The sequence below is a fragment of the Oncorhynchus gorbuscha genome, linkage group LG04 (genome assembly GCF_021184085.1).
Source record: "Oncorhynchus gorbuscha isolate QuinsamMale2020 ecotype Even-year linkage group LG04, OgorEven_v1.0, whole genome shotgun sequence".
Lineage (NCBI taxonomy): Eukaryota > Metazoa > Chordata > Actinopteri > Salmoniformes > Salmonidae > Oncorhynchus > Oncorhynchus gorbuscha.
The window spans coordinates 47,885,663-47,911,753 of NC_060176.1; the positions used below are offsets into that span (position 1 = coordinate 47,885,663).

The window sequence follows — 26,091 nt, forward strand, 5'->3', positions numbered from 1 at the left end:
ATAATATGCCTCAGCTGTGACCCTGACCGACCTATTGTCAATGTCTCTGTCCAGGAGGAACTCCAACTGACCACATGTCATAGGGATGGGCTAATCTGTTTCTCAGAGCCTGCCTTCAGCCCAGTCACAGAGTGGCCAGTTAGTTTCCAGTCCCTACATCCTCACTAGGGCTCACAGACAGACAGTGACCATTAGTCGGATTACGTGCGACTTCAGGGAAGGTCTAGGAACAGAGCAGCTAGCCTCTCCGCATGTGGCTGGGCCTGGCCGGACAGACACATTTAGATGCATATCTGGACCTGCGGGGGACTGGATGTTATTATGGAGGCCGCAGATAAGGCTCAGATCCCAAGGCCCATGCGGTCAGAGGCTCAGGACTAATTCTCTCTCTGTCAGGGCCTCACAACGCAGACCAGAGCACAGTGGTTGGTCGGCTGACTGGTGGACTGGCTGGCTGGCTCTCTGATGGTCAGGCTGCTCTGATGTCTGTGTGTGGATCTCCCGTAGTGCTTTAGTGTCAGACTGTATATCACAGAGGACTTCAAATCCTGGAGATCGGGTTGGGGGAGTGGGAAGGATCGTGGAACTGGGGGGGGGGGCTGAGCTGCTCACAAAATGGAGTCGCGGACAGAAAACGTGAGGGTGAGAGATCGATAAGGATATGGAGGATGAAGAGAGATAGGGAGAGGAGAGAGATGTGGAGGAGACGGGGAAAAGGAGGAGGATGAGAAAGCAGAAGAGGGATGGGAGGCGTGTAGGAAAGGCAGAGGGAGTAAGAGGCGTGTGGTGGACAGCAGAGGGTAGAGAGAGGAGTAGAGTATCGCCTGGAACCGAAATAGCATAGGGCTGAGGTTGCCACGGCAACCCCAACCTCACGACTAACAAATCTGTTCACTCGACGCCGCGGCAAAGAGGATCACACCGACAACAACATTAAAGATATTATCTTCTTATTTCCCTCTTAGTTCATTTATTTGGTGAACACTTCGAGACTGACAAGCTAAATGAAAATGAAAGAGGGTCCTTTCAAAGTCCTCGAATAACACCCTTCATCTTCCCTCAGTAAGTGACACACTTCAGACAGAAACGGCATTGCAGGGTTAGAATTAGTCTCCAGTATCTGGTGTTATTTTTAATAACAGCCCGTCTGTCTCCCAGGCAGTGTTATATTTCTGAGAGAACAGGGTTAGTGTTCTGTTCTGCAGCCTCACCTTGAGGGCTGGATGGCACCGTTTGTCAAGGCTCATCACGTACTCAGACAAAATGTTAAACTCCAGCAGCACAGTGAAAACCAAGAGAGACAGAACTGAGATAAAGCACTAGATATTACCTTCTGCGTTGCTTCACAAAGCCTGGAAGGCAAAGCCGTGAGTAAAGTTGTCATGAGGCAGCTACGCACAAACACAAACTTACAAGACAGCTGGTCAGCAATGAAAACCTTTGGTTGAACAGGATGAGAGAATTGGCATTCTGAACACGTGGCGACTGCATCCGACAAGGATTTGAGAGCGAAACGGGACATTTGTTTTTACATTAGGAATTGAGAGCGAGAGGGGAAAAAAATATAGAAATTGCAACTAGTCGACTGTAACGTGAGCGAACGCGAGACAGGACACCCGTCTGCCTAATGGCATCATAAAACAGATGAGCTCTAGAAGCGTCGCTCTACACCCGAAATAACATCTGCTAAATATGTGTATGTGACCAATAACGTCTGTTTTGACTTAGAAGGCTAAGCTGACATATCATGTTTGGAGGAGAAGCAATCTTGAGAAGGAGCGAAATAGCTAAACGATCTGAACTGTGGGGAGACTTTGAAATGAGAGACCAGTATTGCTTCTGGCTTGATCAGGGCCTTGGCACTGATGAGAGGCCAAGGGGGCTGGGGACAAATGTTGACGCGCGGGGCTAGGGTCTAGGACTGGAGATTGGAAAATAAGGCTGACACAGGGTCTGTAGCTAAGACAAGGACAGATGCAGGCTTGGGGATGAGACTGGGGCTGGTCGAGATGGGCTGGGGATCAGGTGTGCGATGAGGGCAGTGATTGTGTTTGACGGTGGAGGAATTTTGCCTGCTCGTGTCTCTGTCAGGCGCCATCTCTCACTCTGGGCTTGTGTCCCGCATGGCATTATACAGTACCAGCAATTATGGCATACACCATACGCTGTGGCATGATTAATACTCGTCTGGGAAACAAGGGGATCACAGGCTTTCTCTACACACGTATGGGAACATAATAGCCACACACACACACATTCTCTACCAGACCCTTATAAGGGTCTACAACACTGCTTACGCCTGCGCCATTTTCACAGGCAATGTTCTGTGTCTGTGGAGTGGCGTGATGAACAACACACCCTCTAATGGACACATAATACACCACCTTCACGGTCAAGGGCACAACACCTTGTCCTCCGCACCACAGGGATGTGTGTGTGTGTGTGTGTGTGTGTGTGTGTGTGTGTGTGTGTGTGTGTGTGTGTGTGTGTGTGTGTGTGTGTGTGTGTGTGTGTGTGTGTGTGTGTGTGTGTGTGTGTGTGTGTGTGTGTGTGTGTGTGTGTGTGTGTGTGTGTGTGTGTGTGTGAGAGAGACTAAAAGGAAAAGAGAAACAGTCAAGGGGAGATGGGGATGGAGGTTGACTGCATCTCAATCCCTGACAGTCTAAACATAGTCTGAGTCAGAGCGTACTTCGTCGGCCAGAAGGGCAACGGGCCCAGACACCCAGGAGTTTAGTTGGCTAGAAGTTCAAACATGACTTGACCCTGTCAGCATACACCCAGGGAGTGTAGAAAATGCTGCATGGCCTCGGGACACTTCCCTCTGTTGAGGACAGTGATCCTTGGTGTGCTTTTAAAACTCCTGTTTACAACATGGCTCAACTTTCTTTAGAACTACCAATTCGCGTCCAACGCTACGTTGACTACAACATAACACAGTGACTTCCTAGAGGGTGTTTTGTTGTGCAAACCACCATAGAGGCTTTGGCAGCGATGTCGTGTCTCTGCCATTGCGCTGGTTTTAATTAGATTCTTGCAGAAATAGAAAACAGAAACATCCCATTCTGGCTCAAACGGGGCCAAACAAAGGCTCCCAGTGGAGGGTTAAATCTCATTCTTCCCTCCTGCTGCTAATTCTCCTCTGTAATTATTGCTCCAGCCGTTCTTGTTTAGAGGGTAGCACGCTAAATCACCCAGAGAATTGTGATGATATTGAGGGCTACTGTGGATTGGATTCCCCTTTTCACACTCTCCCTAGCTAGATTCTGCAGAGCCGGAAAACACTGTTTAGAGAGAGACAAGGCAGCTAGGGTGGAAAATAAGAAACATTTCATGACGGATCTCGCAGGGAGAAAGGAAGTGGTCATGAGGATTGTAAGACCACAGGAAGACTAGTGCAATCAGAGTTGGCTATCTGCCATCGTGTTGCACACACGCACACACTAACTACAGCTACGACTACACACCACAGGTTTATTTTTACAGAGCCAAAGCATCCAGCTAATGATGCATAACAGCCTTTCAACATGGGACCTCCCATAGCTTTGGGTTATCTGAAGCCTCAGTGTATACCCAATGACCCACGGGGTGGTCTGTCTTCAGCAACAAGGCTTTCTCCCTTTGCTTTGGTTTCATTCTTTCCTTTTATGCTCATTATTTCAGCCGATCATCAACTGTTTGAATGAAATGGTTCGCGGGGGGAAATTCACAAAAGAAAATGGCAGCAGAGAGCTGAGGCGTTGACAAGTCAAATGATCACTTCTGGTTCCTTGTGTGCCCATTCCGTGGTGTTTCTGTTTCAGAGGCAGACTAGTTGAGACACGGAGTCCAGCAGAGTGTGATTATGATGCGACGATTGACAGGCTGGCAGCGCCATGGTTCATTATGACCGGGCATCAAACAGCTGGATTCAGAGAAAACTCATTTATAATCTCATCCCTTCATAGTTGGGGAGCCACCGCCCCCCCACAAACAAACACGGGTGGCTCAATATGGTGACTGGGATAGTGACTCAAAGCTAAAAGCAGTCTCATCATACCTTATTCCCTTCCAGAATAGAGACTTGCTAATGTTCCCATTTCTGTGTGCAGACACTCACATGGCAGACCGATCTAATGACAGTGAATAAGGGACAGCCTCCAGTGTCTCCTAGCAGCTTCACAGAGTCAGACTCATGTTTTATCTGACGGGTGCTGCGGGTGTGAGGTAGGTGTGTGCATTGGCACACGTGACGGGGGCAAGGAGGTGTTTGGCACTGGCACCAACCGCGCGAAGTCTCACCATCCTGCTAAATCAGCAGGATGGTAACAGCAGGAGGAGAGGAAGAGGCGGAAGGGGTGAGGAACAGCTGAGGAATATTTGTGTTTTGAGAGATAAGGAGTCACCCTGTCAGTTGGAGAGAGCGAGAGCGAGCGAGAGCGAGCGAGAGCGAGCGAGAGCGAGCGAGAGAGAGCGAGAGAGAGCGAGAGAGAGAGAGAGCGAGAGAGCGAGAGAGAGCGAGAGAGAGCGAAAGAGAGCGAAAGAGAGCGAGAGCGAGAGAGCGAGAGCGAGAGAGAGAGCGAGAGAGAGAGAGAGAGAGAGAGAGCGAGAGAGAGAGCGAGAGAGAGAGCGAGAGAGCGAGAGAGAGAGCGAGAGAGAGAGCGAGAGAGAGAGCGAGAGAGAGAGCGAGAGAGAGAGCGAGAGAGCGAGAGAGCGAGAGAGCGAGAGAGCGAGAGAGCGAGAGAGCGAGAGAGCGAGAGAGCGAGAGAGCGAGAGAGCGAGAGAGCGAGAGAGAGAGAGAGAGAGAGAGAGAGAGAGAGAGAGCGAGACAGAGAGAGCGAGACAGAGAGAGAGAGAGAGAGCGAGACAGAGAGAGAATGCGTGTGTGTTTGTGTGCATATAGCAGTCCCGAGAGTTATCGTTTCGCTATCTCGGTGTTACATTCCTCAGTAGTGAAGCACTTCTGAAGATGGAGACATGCTTTCTCTGGGTGGGGGATTGCGGCTGCAGTCTCAACATAACTGTATGAATAATTTACTGAGTTTCTACTTTCACTCGGGGCGGGCCTGTCGATCTGCCCTAACTTTCCCTCCGGTTTTGAATCCTGACTCACATCTCAAGTTATTACACAAGAGATTACTGAACAGTTTTGGGAGTTAAATAAGGGGAAATGGAAGGCGTTTACTTTCTGTTAGAGAGGTAAGGAAAGTTTCTGTGTAAGCTCAAAAAATAAATTAAAAAAGAATCAATCCACAGGGACTAAGAGCATTCCAATTCCTTCAGAACCTTCCGTCAGACTCCGGGTTCCGGTTGCGAAAGTGATAAATGTAAAGCAGTGACAATCTTCAAGGAAACATTTAGTTCCCCTCCGCGGTCTACAAAGCACCTCAGAGGTACACGCCTTGCCTCCATACTGACAGTCACCATTCAATACACAACAATTAGTCAAGTGGGATTCAAAACACATCCGTGAGTCAGAGAGCATAGGTAAAAAAAAGAGTTTCCTGTAGGTTGTAAAAGACTGTTCAAATGAAGTTACATGATATGGCAATGGCCTATGGTTTTGTCACCTTGTATGACCAGATGGAACTCCAGTTCCAACATGACTTGACCCTTTCAGGATAAACTCAGGGAATGTACTTGGTTTCCACAAGATAGCACAGCCACAAAGTCAACATTGGCTATTTAGTAAAAATTCATGAAATAATCATTTTAGGTTAGGCGTAAGGTTAACAGCGTGGTTAAGGTTACGCAGCAGTAACACACCACAGTGAGGCTCGAGTTGCTGTTGACGTTTTAAAACCCTCTTCAAATTAAACGCTAGGCTCGTAAACTAAGCCGTTAAAGCATTATGGAGTCATAGCGTTGTTACCGAATTGTTACCTCAATTCTTCAACTTGTTTGTTCGGCGAAGGGAAAACATACATCTCCAAAATAGGCAAACTTTCCAAAGCACAGTGGAGAGGAGAGGTGCATGAAAAGAGAAAAGGAAAATTAAAAACACATTCTAAGACTGAGTCCCGAGGGGACTCATGAACCTTTGCCCCGGCTACCTCTCGATTGCTCCCTCCCTCACTCCTACGGCCACTACTAAGTACAGTACACTAACACAGCTTAACGCAGCTTTAATCAATCCTCCTTGTTGTAAATACTGTAAGAAAAGCTGAACAAGGCATTCATCCTCGTCATTAAACAAACATTCAAGCATCATGAAAGAGTGCTGGCTCAGGGAAAACACAACAGAGGTGGGAGGATACATACAGTGCCTGGGATGGCAACTAAGGACATCAGAACACAAGTCGCCTGCGTCGTGAACTTTGCAAAATTGCATTTTGGCTATTTTACAGCAGAAGCATAGCATCTCTATACAGCTGTACTGTACAGTATGTGACTTAGCTTGATTGCTGTGCTCAGCTCTCCTCATGCAGGTTCCTAGAGTAAACGGAGCAGCAGTGAGTGAGGAAGGCCCGAGAGGAAGAGATCAAAAACAATGTGCTGCGGAAAAAATACAAAACTAAAATGATTAATCTGTGCCTTCTCTCCTCCCAGGACTCTCTCCCTCCTTCGGTTTCTCCTTTTTTCAAAACTGCATCTTTCCACTTTGATGCCCCCCCCTCTATCCACACCTCCGGTACTGAAGAAACAAAACAAAAAACAGTTTTGAAGTGATTTCCCTCTGCAAGGGTAGATATACACACTCCGTGCCAAACACTTCGTACATGACCTTTCCTCAAAGCAAAAGGTTTACATGTGGTGCGGTTTCAATAAACGTTGGGCTGAGACACACACACACACACACACACTTCGTACATGACCTTTCCTCAAAGCAAAAGGTTTACGTGTGTTGCGGTTTCAATTAACGTCGGGGTGTGTGTCCCATCAACTCGATCGCTCTCTCTCCTTAATGAAACGCTTTCTTCTTTCAGAGTTCTTAAATTACTTTTGTTCCAGCGCCTCTGTTCAACGCTATGAATAATGCAATAACAGGAACTTAGGAAGTCCTTTAATAATCTCTGTACTGTCAACAGGTCTGTTTATAGTGCAATCAGGCAGAGAGAATTAGCTATACACAGAATTAACAATCTCATGGTGAATTAAAAATGGCGTCCCTAAAATGATAGCGACTTACTTATGTTACTTATCTTACTTATGTCTGTAACATAACGTTTCAGTTGGGAATCTTCCGCCACGCTCTGATAGGGTGCAGACCAGTCACTACTAGTGTGTGTGATTGCGTGTCTGTGTATGCTTTTTTTAAATGCACTGCTGGAGACCCTAAATCTCATGTGGTTTTTACCGTAATCATAGACTGCAGCCTGTTGGTAAGTGATGCGGAGGGTCTGTGACCTCCATTGGACAACAGATCAGGGCTGAACTACAAATGTAATCTCCCACAAATCTCTCCCTCTGCCAATGCATTTGAGGAGAATAGCTCCCAAATTCTCCACAAACAGGGACATTAACGTAGCTAAACGTACAACCACAGTATACAGGATTATCATAGATAAACAGCGCAGGTAAATGTAATATCCTATGTGAACAATTCATGGGTAGACTGCAGCTGCAATAGTACTTTTATACTACAAAATGATTCATCCAGTTGAGCAATAGGTACGTATAAACTTTACCACGCCACATTTACATCACAGGGTAACATTTGCACTCTCAAACAAAAATCGTTTTAACCAGTGCTTCATTTGAGCCGGCACCTCTTCGTTTTGAACTGTTTCGTTTCCGGAACCTATTTGGCCGGATCCAGAACATTTACATGCATGTATTCTTTTCAAACACTGTTTGCAATGTAAACATTCAAATGAAAGCGATCTGAGTCAATTCGAGTCGCTGCCTCATTAATTATCCAGCCTCCTAAAAACGTAATGTGGGAACGTAGATTTTGAGCCCGCGACCTGATGTTCTAAAGAATGAGTTCGTGTTGGGCCGGCTCAGGCTATAATGTTGATCAAACTGTGCGCACAAGTTTGAGACCATGAAGGGCCGTTGGTGGTGAGAGGGAGAAGCGCGCCTGTATCCGGTCTCAGAACTAGAATGAGATTCACATTCTATGATCCGTCTCCCTCCCTCCGCTAGACATGAACCTGCCACATAGAGCCAATAGCTTCTTAAAACAAATAGCCTAGCTGTGGATCGTGTTAACGAAGCCCGATCACGAGGCATATAGCCCGGGAACACGCGGCAAATCTATCAGTTAACAGCATGAAGCCAGAACAAGCCGTTCGCAATATTTCAAATACAAATCAGGGTTGAAAAACACAGGTTGAAAAGCAAATAGCTCCTGCTTAAAAGATAACACTAATCTGACTGTAGGCTACGAACATTGGTTTACAATGTAAAACAAGAGATGGGCTTTTGGCATGAGAGTAAATCGTCCATCGCCGGAGAGTGAGCTACGCATCTCATTGGGTGAGTCGGCTTTTCTAGGACTATAATTTCCTCCTCATACTGTATAGTGAACAAAAATATAAATGCAACAATTTAAAAGATTTGACTGAGTTACAGTTCATCTGAAATCAGTCAATTGAAATGCATTCATTAGTCCCTAATCTATGGATTTCACATGACTGGGAATACAGATATGGGCGTGGATCAGAAAGCCAATCAGTATCTGGTGTGACCACCATTTGCCCCATGCAGAGCAACACATCTCCTTTCGCATAGAGTTGATCAGGCTGTTGATTGTGGCCTGTGGAACTTTGTCCCACTCCTCTTCAATGGCTGTGCGAAGTTGCTGGATATTGGCGGATACTGGAGCACGCTGTCGTACACGTCGTTCCAGAGCATCCCAAACATGTTCAATGGGTGACATGCCTGGTGAGTATGCAGGCCATGGAAGAACCGGGACATTTTCAGCTTCCAGGAATTGTGTATAGATCCTTGCGTCATGGGGCTGTGCATCATGCTGAAACATGAGGTGATGGCAGCGGATGAATGGCACGACAATGGACCTCTGGATCTTGTCCCAATATCTGTGCATTCAAATTGCCATCAATAAAATGCAATTGTGTTCATTGTCCGTAGCTTATGTCTGTCCATACCATAACCCCACCACCACCATGGGGCACTCTGTTTACAAAGTTGAAATCAGCAAACTTCTCGCCAACACGACACTTGGACGTACTGCCAAATTTTTTAAAACGGCGTTGGAGGCGATTAAATTCTCTGGCAACAGCTCTGGTGGACATTCCTGCAGTCAGCATGCCAATTGCACGCTCCCTCAAAACTTAAGATACCTGTGGCATACTATTGTGTGACAAAAACTGCACATTTTAGAGTGGTCTTTTATTGTCCCCAGCACAAGGTGCACCTGTGTAATGATCATGCGGTTTAATCAGCTTCTTTATATGCCACACCTGTCAGGTGGATAGATTATCTTGGCCAAAGAGACATGCTTACTAACAGGGATGTAAACACATTCGTGCACAACATTTGAGAGATATTAGCTTTCGGGACGTATGAGAAACGTCTGGGATCTTTTATTTCAGAAACAGAGGCAGTTTGCCCTCTTAAGGTCCTTAGTACTGAAAAGTGTCTGTTCCAGGTGCGTACATCTTTTATTTCAGCTCATGAAACCAACACGTTACATGTTGCGTTTATATTTTTGTTTTGCGTATAATTTGTCTCCACACACCTAGGCTATTGATGGATTCAAGACAAAAGTGGTTTTTATTGATCTCAGATTCTCAGAAGTCAAAACGCAAGACAAGAGGATTACTTCTAATTGTGTGCCATTGAAACCTTATCACATTGTAGCTAGCCAAACACTGCTTCTAGTGCAGCCAGTTTTGTGTTGCGCTACCAGTAAGCGCAGCCTGTGGAACATGCTAATTACCCTCCTCCCAGCTCATCTGCTTTACTTTAAAGCGATAAAAAGGAGGCAGAATCGGCTTAACACCTTAAAGCACCGCAATTAATTGTAATCTAGTTTAATGAGAGACCCACTTTGACTAGCTAATGTGGCTAATTGCAGCCATACAGGAAATGCTATTGACTTTGAGCGGATGCCATTAGACCTTGATGAAGGCGCTGATGTGTGAATATCGCATAGCCCACAACACACACAAATGTACTGTATCTCTCTCAGCTGCTATATGCAGACAAACACACCCTGCTATATGCAGGCAGACGCACGCACACACACCAGAAAAGGAGGCACGCGATAAAAGAGATGCGCGCACACAAAGGCAAAGCACAAAGAGATTTGTTGTGGCATCCTGCATGCCAATGTTGGACTGCAGCAACCAATTGGGATGTTTATTCTTCAGAAAGACGAGGAAAGGGTGCAGGTGGAAACGTTTCGGCTCATTCGATCAATAGAAGGAACAGTACAACGATGAACCTATATATATATTCTATCGAACCGGTAGAGGTACAGCAAACCGCCTCAGTGGCATAACATTCCTCAAGTGTATTAAGAAATAAGCAGTGCAAGTAGGGTCTCTTATCTTACAAGTAAATAATTGAGATGAGACATTAGAACATGTGCTGACTCTTAAAGTAGGCCAATAGGAGTAAAGTACTGGCTCAGCTAAGGGGAGAGGAGTACTGCAACAATCCCTTGTGTGCTGGTCCTCTCAGGTTCTGTACCAGTAACTGTAGAGGGGGTTGGAGAGGCTGGAGAAGACTCACGGCTGACAGACATGCTTTGCCACACAGGCCCAGGGTGACTCGCTTGCTTCCACTACCCACCATCAAATCCAATTCCAACCTGCTGCTGGGGAATAGCTGTCTGCCTGCCTGAACCAGCCATTCCCACCCGTCAACAGTGCTCCAACACTGCTGAAACAGGAGGGGACTGTCCCGCCTTGTATCTAGTTGGAACTTACTATAATACTCTTGCATTCCTTTATAAGTAAAATAACATTTCTCAAGGCACCTTGGATTATAGGTTCCCTTGTGGTGTGTGTGGTTCAGATAAAAGGGCTACTGGGTATCATTCAGTTCTTTAGTGACACTGTTGGGGTTGCAGAACCTGATTTACTGCTGCTTTTCATCTCCCATGTAAAGGAACTGATTCCAAATCAGCTGAAATGTTTGGGAGCCCTTTACAAAAGGCCTGATGCCTGTGATCTCTTTTCCTGGTAGCATTTGTCGTCAAAACAAGGCTAATTTGGGGAGACGATTTCAACCGTCACTTCTCTCTAAATCACAACGTGTCCTGCAGAGTGACACACACACACACACGCATAAACACACTCAAAAAGGTGATTAAATGCTCATGCACACACTTGCAAATATTTGTGATATTCTCCTTTTTAGTGAGCGGGAACAGGAGTGACCGGTCGAAGCTGTAATAAGGGAACCTCTGACAGAACAAGCCTACCTTTTGTGGGTTCAGTGCGTTTGGGGAGATCCAGAGTGTCGTAGCTTTTGGCATTCTCTCCGTTTTTCCTGCCTGGATGGAAATTGGAGAGAGAACAGTTGTACATGTCAAACAGACAACCAGAACAGTGGCGTAGTGGTAAACTTCCATCGCCGGGAAGTAACGCTCACTATACTTTCAATGCATTTTTCTGCAAAAGTGGGTCAACTGTCGCCTCCACAAAAAAAAAGTGGGTGAACCATCCACTACACCAGAGAGTTCATTGACAATGTCCCTGAGATCACTGCATGACCACACACACACACGCAGATGGACAAGACACACAGTGTGAGTGTACGTATACTGCACACACATTCAAACACAGATGGACAGACTTGAGTACACACGCCATCACCATACATGTCTAGTAGCAGCCTAGTGGGGAACCTCCTTTAATAAGGCAGGGAGGGAGGGTGAGTGAGCAGGGTGGGCCAGCTAATAAACGTCTCTCCATCCATATCGTCAACACGGACGGGACATGGCTAAAAACTAAATCCCAGGTTCCTTTTCACTACCCAAACACTACGATGCTGTGTGGTAGGATGAGGGAGTGAGAACCACATCAAATTAAGAGGGCAAACAATTGAAGTCCGTGAAACTTCTCAGTGTTGGAGGAGATCCAAACGGCTGATGCTACAGTAGCTATACGGGAAGGGGTGAGATAGTGAGACAGGAGGACACTCACCTTGATTAAACCACTCCTCTATAGTTAGCCAAGGAAGCAGCAGCAATGCCAAGAAACACAAGCAGGGAGAAGAGAAGAGTAAATGATAAAATAGGTTGTGTGGATTAGAGGTGACATAATACAAACAAGTTCAGTTTAAAGTCAACTTGGGGCTATAAAGTTCAGAGGGAAAAAGGGAAGAGAGAGTAGGAGAGCTGAGAGAGAGAAAGAGAGAACACAAGGGAGGGAGAAGGAAAGAGATAGCAAGAGAGAGTGGGAGGATAGAAGGTAAGAAACAAGTACTTAGGGCAGAATGGTGACAAGTGGAGAATTAAAACCCATTAGCACTCCATAGGTGATTCTCCTGGGACAGAGTTAAGAGGCTGTGGTGTCAGTGTACTCGGCTCATTAGAGAAAGTGTGTGTGTGTACGATCGCACAGCAGCAGCACACACAAGGAGAGAGAGGGACAGTCACTGCCACTCAAGGCACTAAGCCAGCCACACACACACAACAGCACAGGAATATAGGAATCAAAAACAAAAGGAGAAATGTAAAACGCAACCATTTTGCATTGGGTAAAAATGCTGGGCCTGAAGCGTCTGTTCATGATAATGGGTGTAATGGCAAGTGTCAGGATTCAGGGGGGGGTAAATTTGGACAATTTAACTCGGGTAACAAATTGCTGGGAGAGACCGTGTTGTCTAAGCGACTCTCTTGCAAGATCTGACTCCCCTTCCTGCACTCACACTGTTTTTGGATGGGCGTGTTAAGCATTTTTAATGTAGGCCATCTTTCCTTCAAAGTACACCTCCAGGGCCTGTGAAGACTAAACACACCACATTAACTGCTGTGTACAATAGCAGCAGACTGGCTAATTTGCCTGCGATTGCCATCTATAATATTCAATCTGTAAACACACACACACACATATTTCCAGACACACGCCCCAGTGCTTCTTGGCCTCTAAATCAGTAGCATCCCCCTCCGGACTGTGAGGGGTCAGTGAGATTGGGTCACACCTCATTGACTAAGTGATTCATTGCTGTCATTATTTGTTGTGGGAGAGGGACCTCTACTTGTTGTTCAGCCATTCATCAGTGATCGAGAGGTAGCCTACACTAATTACATCTCTGTCTAGAACCAGAGGGTAGCCTTTACTAAATAACTGTCTGCTATGGGGAAATAGCTCTGGGCTGAAGGGTACGAGGTAAATAGAGCTCTAAAGAGCTGAAATACTGTTAGCATAGGCCTGGATACATACAGTAACCTATTCAAACTGACAGGGCCCATTTAGACTATAGTATAATGGGTTTCGGTCCCCTTTTTTATTCTCTCTGTGTGTTAATCAGTGGTTCCTACAGAACATCATACACTGGCAGTGCACGGAAGCGGTTAGTTTTGGGACTGGGCCCATGTCTCCCCAGTCTCGTCTCCCTCTGTGTCGTCCCTGCCTTTCACCTTTGGCCTTCTTCCCTCCGAAGCAGCCTGCGTCGTCCTTCTTCTTCCTCTGAGGGCCCACAGAGCCCGGGGCTTGCAGCACTGATGGGTCTGTGAACTTCTCGGCCCCTGGGATCTCCTTGTGAACGTGGTAGGACAGGTTCCTCATGATACACACACAGTTCTCCACAGACTGGAGGAGGCGGGGACAAAGAGTTGTCAGCTCAACCCTGCACAGATTGTTCTCAGAATATGATATGAAAGGGACTGTTTACTCGCTGCCAAACAAGATAAAGAGACCCACTGGAGACAAGCAAAACAGAAGACAAAATCAGCATTCGTGGTATCAAATGTCCCCAACGACTACACAAAATACTGTTATAATAATATACAGGTAGAATGACGTGTATGGGGAGGTGTGTGGAGCTGGCGGCTCACCTTGTTGTCCATGTCTTTCTTCCCCACAGCTGACTGCAGGGCGTGGAGCAGAGCGTCCACCAGCCCCTCACACTCCCTCAGCCTGCGCCTCGCCTCGGCCCCGTCCGAACTCACGTTCCTGTGGAACACAGACACACCCTGGTTAGAAGCAGAAAAAAAGAGACATCCGTAAGCTGTGTTAATAAACAGCATTTAGAATCGCTTTTCATTTCACTTCCAATTTCCTCCATGAGTGGTTGAATATATTACAGAGACAGAGGGCTCCTATCTCCCGTGCACAGAGATAGCATTGCCCAGTGCCCATGCTCTAGAAGCTGAGGAGATTAAGATCAGACACAGCTGACTTCAAGAGATAAAAGTAAACACCTGAATCTGACGACAGTGAATCAGCAGTGTAACAGCTAAGCAGACAGGGAAATAATCATTCCACAAACCGTCCCGCACAGGACATGAAAAGCGGCAACTTCCCGCCAAAGATGGAACCGTACACACGCTTGTAATCTACCATTCCGCACTCCCAAACAGACCTGTATAGTAAATAACCGTCTGCAAAGGCCTGCCAAGTGGCTCTGCGCATGTCTTTACAGAGACTTTAGTTGTGGAGCGAGAGAGCAGGAGCTGCTAGGCTCGTTGGGGACTTAATTTAAGAGGGTTTTCTTTCTGGGCCATATAATCCCATTACCAATCCACCCAGCTAGTCCTGGAGGATGATGCCTGGCGCCGCTGCGAAGGGGTTGAGGGGGACAGCCAGAGTGACACACACACTTAAATGTGCACACACTCAAAGGTGATATATGCACGAGCGCACACACTTGCAAACAGAAATGTGCATGCACACAGCCGCTCTTTTACACACCTACACACACAGGGGGAAGTCAGTCAGTCTGCCAGTCTCTGGTGCAGATTCCATTCATTGCAGGTAAAGCCTGGGCTATTATACACGTTGGGCTAATTAAAACGAAACAATGGTACAGAGAGGCAGACACCGCAGACCGACCATACGGGACTCTTTTTTCCAAGTCATAAGTACATTGTCGGGTCTGTAGTGGGTCAAGAGCTTCAAGTAAAATGGCGGCGACAGCTATGGCAGCTCTGCTTCTAGCTCCTAAGCAACTTTGTGTTATTTCTTACATTATTAGCACAGAAAATGTTTTGTGTTGTTATTACATACAGCCAGACATAACTTTTGTATATCAGAGCTGTGGTAACTCACCAGCATTACGACCAGGAATGCGACTTTCCCGAATTAGATCCTTTGTTCGTACCACCCAGGGCAATTTAACTTATTCCAAAGGCTGCTCCAAAACACCGCCGGCGGAGAAGAGGTATTCGGAGTGGACTTCTAATCCGACTCCGGAGGCGTGCACACCATCCACCGCTTCAGAGTATATTAATTGCTAATGTTTCGTCTCTGGATAACAAAGAAGACTAGCTCAGGGCGAGGATCTCCTTCCAGAGAGACATCAGGGATTGTAACATACTCTGTTTTACGGTAACATGGCTCTGTAGGGATATATTGTCCCCGTCCATACAGCCATCTGGCTTCTCAGTACATCACGCATACAGGAATAAAGCACTCGCCGGCAAGAAGAAAGGCGGGGGTGTATGTTTCATGATTAACTACCTATGGTGTGATTGTGATAACATACAGGAACTCAAGTCATTTTGATCAACCGACCTAGAATACCTCAATCAAATGCCGACCAAGAGAATTATCTTTGGTTATAGTCACAGCCGTGTATAATCCCCCTCAAGCTGATACCACAACGGCTCCCAAAGAACAACACTGGACTTTATGCAGATGAGGGAAACGCTACTGAAGTTCTACCAACACATTGACTGTAGTACTCACACTGGTAAAACATTGGACCACTGCTACTCAACTTTTCAAAATGCCAACAAGACCTCCCCTGCCCTCCCTTCTGCAAATCTGATAGACTCCATTTTGCTCCTCCCTCCCTATAGGTAGGAACTCAAACAGGAAGTACTCTTGCTAAGGTCTATTCAACCCTGGTCTGACCAATCAGAATCCATGCTTCAGGATTGTTTTGATCACGCGGACTGGGAATAACATTGACGAATATGGTGAGTGAGTTCATCAGGAAGTGTATATGAGATTTTGTACCCACTATGGCTATTAAAACCTACTCAAACGGGAAACCGTGGATAGATGGCAGCTTTCGTGCAAAACTGAAAGCGCAAACCACCGCATTTAACCATGGCAAGGTGATGGGGAATATGGTCGAATACAAACAGTGTAGTTATTCTCTCAAGGCAATCAAACAGGCAAAACGTTTGTACAGTACATAGACAAAGTGGAGTCACAATCCAAAGGGTCAGACACTATACGTATGTGGCAGGGTCTACAGACAATCACGGATTACGAAGGGGAAACCAGTCCCGTCGCGGACACCATACACATTTCCAAGATGGCGTAGCAGTCGAACGTCTTGTCGTGTCGTGTCCCTTGTATATATTGTTTTTAAAATATTTTTAAAACATATTTTTCTTCGCATATCTTTAAAAACATTTTGTTAAACCTCAACTTCTAAATACTCTCCTGCAACCCGCCTCACCCAATGTAGCTATTTTCTTCTAAAGTACTTATATCTACTTTGGATCCGGAACCAAAAAGCACCTTATACCACCCACCACTGCGACTTGTACGCTCTAGTCAGTTGGCCCTTGCTACATATTCGTCGCCAGACCCACTGGCTCCAGGTCATCTACAAGTCCATGCTAGGTAATGCTCCGCCTTATCTCAGTTCACTGGTCACGATGGCAACACCCATCCGTAGCACGCACTCCAGCAGGTGTATCTCACTGATCATCCCTAAATCCAACACCTCATTTGGCCGCCTTTCGTTCCAGTTCTCTGCTGCCTGTGACTGGAACGAATTGCAAAAATCACTGAAGTTGGAGACTTATCTCCCTCACCAACTTCAAACATCTGCTATCTGAGCAGCTAACCGATCGCTGCAGCTGTACATAGTCTATCGGCAAATAGCCCACCCATTTTTACCTACCTCATCCCCATACTGTTTTTATTTATTTACTTTTCTGCTCTTTTGCACACCAATATCTCTACCTGTACATGACCATCTGATCATTTATCACTCCAGTGTTAATCTGCAAAATTGTAATTATTCGCCTACCTCCTCATGCCTTTTGCACACAATGTATATAGACTCCCCTTTTTTTCTTTTTATTCTTCCTATTGTGTTATTGACTTGTTAATTGTTTACTCCATGTGTAACTCTGTTGTCTGCTCACACTGCTATGCTTTATCTTGGCCAGGTCGCAGTTTCAAATGAGAACTTGTTCTCAACTAGCCTACCTGGTTAAATAAAGGTGAAATAAAAAAACGACGTCTTGCATCCGGATAAGCTGATCACCATCTTTACCCACTTTCAGGATAACACGGTGCCAGCGACGCGGCTCGCTACCAAGGACTGTGGGCACTCAATCTCTGTGGCCGACGTGAGTAAGACATTAAAGCGTGTTAACCCTCGCAAGGCTGCCGGCCTAGATGGTATCCCAAGCTGCGTCTTCAGAGCATGCGCAGACCAGCTGGCTGGATTGTTAACAGGCATATTCAATCTCTCCCTATCCCAGTCTGCTGTCCGCACTTGCTTCAAGATGGCCCCCATTGTTCCTGTACCCAAGAAAGCGAAAGTAACTGAACTAAATGACTATCGCCTTGTAGCACTCACTTCTGTCATCATGAAGTGCTTTGAGAGACTAGTCAAGGATCATATTACCTCTACCTTACCTGACACCCTAGACCCAATTCAATCGAAGGCTAATACTGCTTTGAATTTATGACCTGAAAAAGGGTAGGGTAGGACAACAACACTTACTATACAAAACATTAGAAACACCTGCTTTTTCCATGACAGACTGACCAGGTGACAGCTATGATCCCTTATTGATGTCACCTGTTAAATCCACTTCAAATCAGTGTAGATGAAGGGGAGTAGACCGGTTACCGAATTTGTTTTAATCCTTGAGACAATCGCGCCATGGATCGTGTATGTGTGCTATTCAGAGGGTGAACGGGCAAGACAAAAGATTTAAGTGCCTTTGAAAAGGGTATGGTACTAGGTGCCAGGAGCACCGGTTTGAGTGGGTCAAGAACTGCAATGCTGCTGGGTTTTCCAGGCTCAACAGTTTCCAGTGTGTATCAAGAACGTTCCACCACCCAAAAGACATCCAGCCAACTTGACACAACTGTGGGAAGCATAAGGGTCTACATGGGCCAGCATCGCTCTAGAATGCTGTTGACACCTTGTAGAGTGCATGCCCCGACAAATTGAGGCTGTTCTGAAAGCAAAAAGAGGAGCAACTCAATATTAGGAGGGTGTTCCTAATGTTTTGTACACTCCGTGTAGATATACTGTATATTGAACAGATTTAAGCTTATCTATTTCGAAATTGGAGAGAAAGACAGCATGCACACTGATTTAAATCAACGATATTCGAGTGATAAGCTGTTCTAAAACTTTGCATCTGGAATTTTACAAAATTACTTGAAGATTTAAAAAAATACGGTGACCCCCGAAACCAGTTGTAGATGTGTAAATTAGACACACATTCAGTCCTTATATTACTGTACCCTAGGCTATGCTGCAGCAAACGTAGTCCTTCCCACCTTTCACAATGAGAAAAGTTAGTATGACGAGATGATACATGCATTGTGAACTGCGCTCCATAATGCGATGCGCTGTCCGTTCTCACCCTGAGAGTTGATGATTGATCATGTTTTCATTGATCAATCATTGATGATTGAGAGTTTTGTACGTGGCCCGTAGAGAAGCCAGATGTAGAAATGGCTTCAAATGTAACAGTTCCGTTTTACGTCATGCTATTCCTGGGAAAACGGTGAGAGTATGGGCGGGAAATCCCAGTAACCAATCGAAATCTATACGTCAAGATTGTTTTGATCACGCTGACTGGGAAATGTTCCGGGTCGCCTCTGAGAATAGTATCGAAATATACACTGACTCGGTGACAGGGTTCGTCAGGAAGTGCATAGAGCATGTTGTTCCCACTGTGACAATTACAAGTTTCCCAAACCAAAAACCGTGGATAGATTGCACATTTCGCAACCACAGGGCTCTCCAGAGGGTGGTGCGGTCAGCCCAACGTCTCATCGGGGGCACACTGCCTGCCATCCACGACATCTACATTACCCGTTCTCACAGAAGATTGTCAAGGACTTCAGCCACCCGAGCCACGGCATGTTCGCCCCGCTACCATCTAGGGGAGACAACGGTACTGGGACATCAAAGCTGGGACCGAAAGTCACCCTTAGCCGGTCTAGTACTCTGCCCTATGTACATAGAGTCATTGAACACTGGTCATTTGAATAATCGTTACATACAGTTTTACTCATTTTATGTGTATATACTGTATTCTAGTCATGACTCATCCTATATAACTACTGCTGTACACACGTTTTCTAGTCATATACTTTCCATACACACAGTTTTGTATTGCTAGGTATTATTACTGAAGTGCTGAAGCTAGAAACAAGTATTTAGTGACACCTGCAATAACATCTGAAAATCTGTGTACGCGACCAATAAACAGTATATGACTGGGGGCGTGCTCCCTGCCATCCAGGACCTCTTTACCAGGCGGTGTCAGATGAAGGACCAAACAATTGTCAAAAGACCCCAGTCACCAAGCCATAGACTGCTTCTGCACGGCAAGTGGTACTGGACCGCCAAGTCTGGGACCAAAAGGCTCCTTAACAGCTTCTACCCAAATCCATAACACTGATGAACAGTTAACCAAATGGCTACCGGGACTATTTACACTGACCCTTTAGTGCACCGATTAGGCACACTCACTGGAATCTACCCACACACTGACACACAAACACAAATTGACACCACACACACACTAACACTCTCCACATACGCTGTTGCTACTCCGTTTATTATCCATCTTGATCGTCTAGTCACTTTGACCCCCTACCTACATGTACATATCTCAACTTCTGTATACCCCTGCACATTGACTCAGTACCGTTGCTCCTTGTATATAGCTCCTTCGCTCATGCTAAATGTCTTACTTTTTATCACTGCATAGTTGGTAAAAGGCTAGTCAGTAAGCATTTCACGGTAAAGTCTATACCCGTTGTATTTGGTGCATGTGACAAATAAAATTGTAAATAAATTAAATAGAATTAAAACCTCACATCCCTCTTTTGGCTCAGAAGAATCACTTCCACCCATAAAGGCCACCAAGGAGCACCCAACAGGGATTGATTTGACCGGCAGGGAGGTGTGTGTGCGCTTGGGCAGACATACAAAGTGGGAAGTGTGTTTTTTTATTGGCAGGTGTCTGATTTTCCTTTTTTTCTAGAAAGTGCATCTGTTGTGGGTGTCAATCTGTATGCGTGTGTGTTTCAATGTCAATCTGCGGATGTGACGGAGGGCGTGTGTGTCTGTGTCCATTGTGTGGATGTACATCAACTAACTAGGCTGAGAGGTCAGTCATTGTGACATGTGGCCATAAAGGGACAATAGGCTGTCCTCTGGGAGAGGGTTAGAATGAGACTGCCTCACTGATGAAGACCCCACCATGTCCGTCGTCACAAGGTCAATGGTAGGCCTGGTAAAAAGGACACAGCTTAAAGGACTTTCTCTCACACACACACACACAACCTTATTTGACAGTGTAGGAGTATGGCCACACTCATCCTTTGAGGGCTCATGAGTGGCACAGCGATCTAAGGCACTGCATATCAGTGCTAGAGGCGTCACTACAGAACCTGGTTCGATTCCAGCCTGCATCACAACCGGCCGGTATTGGGAGTCCCATAGGGCGGCGAATAATTGGCCCAGCTTTGTCCGGGTTTGACTGTAAAAAATCATTTGTTCTTAACAGACTTGCCTAGTTAAATAAAAGGTTAAATAAATACAAATCCTTCCAGAAGGAAACAATGCCAAAAAGCGGCAGCGGTAATAGTGACCGATACAGAAAACGTGCTGCTCTGTCAAGGCATGAGTAACTTAATCTCCCATACATCAGCAGATATCAAATCTGCCTCTGACCAGCAAACAGTGTGTTGTTGGTTTCCGTCGCCATGGAGACACACTCAGCAGCAGGTAAGTAGAGAGAGGGGGAGAGATAGAGAGATGTAATACGTGGCTAGAACAAGGTGCCCTGTATGACCCTGTGGGATGGGCGAGACACACAGTGAACACACACACACACACACACACACACACACACACACACACACACACACACACACACACACACACACACACACACACACACACACACACACACACACACACACACACACACACACACACACACACACACACACACACACACACACAGAGAGAGAGAGACCCATGGGGAAGAGCAATCAGCTGCCAACTTCATCAGAGGGCATCCACATCCAGCTATATCAGACCTCTAACTCAGCAGCAGTCACCTCTACTACTATACAATACCCCTCCCCCTGTCAGAACCACTGACATAGGCCCTGTCGCAAATGGCACCCTATTCCTATATAGTGCACTACCTTTTGACCAGAGCCCTTTTGGTCCTTTGGGGAACAGGGTACCATTTGGGATGGAGCCACTGTAATGTGCTGCTGGCCAGATGAGAGGCAAACTTGATTACATTGATTAAAGTGAAATGGGGCAAGAGGAGGCAGCAGCTTCTCTAGGGAGGGAGTGGTGTAATCTAAGGACAGCCAGCCGGATCAAACCCTCAGCCTCCGTCTACTTCCTTACCCAGGTCACCAAGCAAAATAAAATACATCCTGATATCAAGAGTGTGTGTGTGTGAGAGAAAGAGAGAGAGAAATATGGCGAGAGAGAGTACCAAACAAGCAAAACACAAGAACGTTAATCTGGAATGTGTTACATTAGACCAAAACAGCAGGGGGTTGGGGGAGTGTTGGAGGGTGGTGGTATTGGTTGGATCCTGATCAACAGACCGCAGTGACTGCTGAGCTGAGCTGCAGTGGATTAGGGACTGGGGGTCAGACTGGCTGGGGCTGGGCGGGATGCAGGCAGCAGGGACAGAGGACAACACACACATATCTGTTGTGTTTCTGTAGGGTGACATGCTGCCATAACACAAAGTCCAAGTCACGTCAGGAGAAAGAACTACTATCTAGTCTCCAACATTGTCTGAATATTAACCTCACACGCCTTAAAAACAAAGTCAAACTGGCCAAATGGACACTAGTAGAGAGTCACAGCCAAAATGCAAACGGCCAATACAAAGACATTGAAGCTACTACATCTTTATTAGAACCACTATCTCCTGGTGGACCTTTGGCTTAACGCAGACATCCAGACTTCCTATAGACTTATCTCCAGTGTGTGTGTGTGTGCGCATGTGTGTCGGGGTGGACACACACACACACACACACACACACACACAGCAGTAGACAGAAGTCATTATCTGGGGCTATATTACACCCCCCCAGGCTTAGCCTCTGGCTTCCTCTTTGAACACTTTCCCTACAAGGTCAGTCAGTATAGAGATGGGCAGTAGTCTTGAATGACAGTTGCTAGACTGGACTAGCCAACTACTTTCTCCAGAAGAACACACCATTGGATCATGTGTTACCCTTTGAGAGAAGGCTCAAGCCATACCCTATGGAGGCAATAATCCACAGCTGCAACACATTGAGGAGAATGTGAGAATCTGAATCAAGTGAGCGAGGAAAACAAGGCTTCCTCACCAACCTGTCACCTGATTGGTATAAATCTACACACTAATTTAATCCAGTCCCAATCGACCCAACCGCCCCCCTCCATCCCCTCACAACTTTTACGATCAGGGAGAAGGTGATGCGTATTTACAAGGGCTAATGTCGTTACGGCAGTTGTAACCGTTGCGGTAAGCCCGTGTGGACACGGAAGTACTAATCAAGCATCAGGTTGCTCAGACGACCTCTAAGGTCTCTGGTTCTGCCTGTACAGGGGTCTGTTAATAGCACTGCTAATTGCCACAGCAGCAGAGACCATCGATCGCTATCCTTTCAATATCAGATACACTGGTTGAAAAGGTCTTTCAGTTCCCTCTCTCATTCAGAGAATAGCCTCTGTGGTTGAAGTGCGAGTGGTGGCCTGGCAGGTCCATATGCATTGTGCCATGGGCCCTGCTGCTGGATCATATTAACCATCTTTTGATCTGCTTCTCTTTTTCCTATGGCAGGAAGTACCTTTAAGAGGAGCGTGGGCATCAGGCCTCACGCAAGCTATTACCTCAGACAACCAGAGGTGTTCTTGAAGACGGTGGTCCACTCTGCGTCGCGGGGCTTGGAGTCCTCGTTGGGCTCGTGCTCCCAGCCTGAGTGGGGGATGATGACCTCGTTGGTCATAGTCTGAAGCCCGTGGTTTATAATCACCATCTTCAGAGGCTCATATGAAGACAGGTTCCACAGGGTCCCTAGGGCGAGGGAGGGAGGGGGATCGGGAGAGGAGCAGAGGGAGAGAAATAGATTAAGGAAAAACTGTCATTCGCCGATTCCTTTCACGTCTGAGGGAACCGACGTTCACGCAAAATGAAACCATTTACCAGTAACATGTAAAACACACAGCGAGAGCAAAGTCTTAGTTTCTCTCACAGTGAGGAGAGAGCTAGCTGTGTCTCACACTGAGCATAATTCAATCACTGAGCCTGTGAATCCTGTAATCTCAGAGAGAGGGAGGCGAGGGACACACACACACACACACACACACACACACACGCACACACACACGCACACACACACACACGGTGAGAACAGGTTTAGAGCCAGCATGGAGCCTGGCAACAGTTGCAATAGAGATAGAATCAGGAGAGATTTCACATAAATGGATGTACCAGGGCAAGACCTCCGGTTTGTGGAAAACTAAATACTACAGAATCGACTTCAAAGTCCACATACACACGCAGAGTCCCATCTTTGTTTTTATGAACTGTAGCTGCCCTCTACCCTACCCCCAGACAAGGCCCAGTGAGGGAGGAATGGTAACAAGATGAAACAGTTTCTTATTTCAGAAAGTATTGATTTCCTAGGCAGAAGAATAACAGCCAGGAGCTAAAGAGTTAGGCTAAATCTTATACACACAGACTTATGCACGGTTTCTGCCTGGTCAATATTTTCGCCGTCATATCATGCTGACTGCACACTATAAAAACCTTGGCGGGCCCAAATCTAGAAAATACCTTCAGTCTCGCTCGTGTCGTTAAGTTATGATTTGAGAAAACCATTACCTCCCTCCGACAACAATAAGTACATCTGAAAAGGGCCTCCACTCTGCAAGGCCATTAGTCAGTGAAGGCCTTAGCACACTGGTAACATGGACCAGAGCTTACCAGAGAGGCAGAACTGAGCCCTCTATGTGGCGTTAAGAGAAGAGCCATGTCGTATTTGCTAGAGGTTCGTTTGACTCGTTTCATTGGCGTGTTATTGTGGCACTCGGGCATGAACAACAGGAGATGTGGTGGCAGCCGTGGCGAGAGGAGACGGGTAGCTGAGCTGCTGCCTGGGGGACGGACTGAGCTGCTGCCTGGGGGACGGACTGAGCTGCTGCCTGGGGGACGGACTGAGCTGCTGCCTGGGGGACGGACTGAGCTGCTGCCTGGGGGAAGGACTGAGCTGCTGCCTGGGGGACGGACTGAGCTGCTGCCTGGGGGACGGACTGAGCTGCTGCCTGGGGGACGGACTGAGCTGCTGCCTTGGGGACGGACTGAGCTGCTGCCTGGGGGACGGACTGAGCTGCTGCCTGGGGGACGGACTGAGCTGCTGCCTGGGGGACGGACTGAGCTGCTGCCTGGGGGAAGGACTGAGCTGCTGCCTGGGGGACGGACTGAGCTGCTGCCTGGGGGACGGACTGAGCTGCTGCCTGGGGGACGGACTGAGCTGCTGCCTGGGGGACGGACTGAGCTGCTGCCTGGGGGACGGACTGAGCTGCTGCCTGGGGGACTACTGAGTTGATCATCTCCAACACTGGACCATTAGTGTCACTCCATTGGCTCTGACAACCAGCAGTAAACAGGCAGTGAGTAAGAAGTCAACAAGCAACCAATGGTAGTCTACAGACATCACTGGTATAGTCAACAATAGCAGGAACAGTGAAATCAATTGCTAGAATATGGACAATTGGTGGCAAATGAGTTGACATCACGTAATGGTCAACAAGCAGCCAGCAGCAGCCACCCATAGCCAACATACACTGAGTGTACATAACATTAACATGCTCTTTCCATGACAGACTGACCTGGTGAAAGTTATGATATCACTATTAAATCAACTTCAAATCAGTGTAGATGAAGGGGAGGAGACTGGTTAAAGAAGGATTTTTAAGCATTGTGACAATTGAGACATGGATTGTGTATGTGTGGCATTCAGAGGGTGAATGGGCAAGGCAAACAATATAAGTGCCTTCGAACGGGGTATGGGAGTTTTGTGTCAAGAACTGCAACACCGCTGGGTTTTCCAAACTCAACAGTTCCCCACGAGCATCAAGAATCTAGCCAACTCGACATAACTGTGAAAAGCATTGGAGTCAACATGGGCCAGCATTCCTGTGGAACGCTTTCGACACCTTGTAGAGTCCATGCCCCGATGAATTGACAGTGTTTTGAGGCGGGAAAAAAAATATTACGTCGGTCTTAATGTTTTGTACACTAACGGCACAATCCACCATCTTTGATAGTCCAGACAGGGAGTCCAATGCAATCTACTGCTACTGTATATTGTGGACAATTAGTGACCAATCAGCAAGCAGGAGACCTCAACTACTGTAATATAGTAAGACAATGCTGCCAATATTTAGAGATGGGACTGGAGAAATGTAACCACTCAAATTCATAGATCTACAGATATAAGGACTCTATGACATCAAAGTTTTTCAAATGTGTTTTAGTTGGACGTCTCAGGCTCTGCACACTCCTGGATAGCATCCTACCTGGCGTGTTGCTCCTACCAGGTGGCGTGGAGATGATCGGTGTCTGCACCACGTGCTCTCACTCTTTTTTCTTTAACTCGGCTCTCATATCCTCACATGGTCTCTCCAATCGTTTGCTATGCAGATGACACTCCACTTGTCTTTTCCTCCCACCTTCTGAAATCCAGGTGGCGACACACATCTCTGCGTGCCTGGCAGACATCTCAGCTTGGATGTCCGCCCACCGCCTCCAGAAGCAAGACAAAACGGCGCTCCTCT

The 26,091-nt window shown here is 46.7% G+C and overlaps 1 protein-coding gene across 18 annotated transcripts in view; it reads right to left on the reverse strand.

Moving 5' to 3' along the window:
- Nucleotides 1–26,091, reverse strand: part of LOC124034176 (armadillo repeat protein deleted in velo-cardio-facial syndrome homolog) — a 240,155-nt gene that overhangs the window by 21,056 nt on the left and 193,008 nt on the right. For 15 of the 18 annotated variants that reach the window (XM_046347005.1, XM_046346997.1, XM_046347004.1 and 12 more), the window contains 5 exons: nt 23,143–23,326; nt 13,895–14,012; nt 13,478–13,649; nt 12,039–12,056; nt 11,315–11,386 (listed from right to left, as the gene is read on the reverse strand). In XM_046347005.1, the coding sequence (XP_046202961.1) occupies nt 11,315–11,386; nt 12,039–12,056; nt 13,478–13,649; nt 13,895–14,012; nt 23,143–23,326 (564 nt within the window). The remainder of the gene's footprint in view (nt 1–11,314; nt 11,387–12,038; nt 12,057–13,477; nt 13,650–13,894; nt 14,013–23,142; nt 23,327–26,091) is intronic. The other 3 variants (XM_046346998.1, XM_046347011.1, XM_046346995.1) reach the window with 1 other exon arrangement.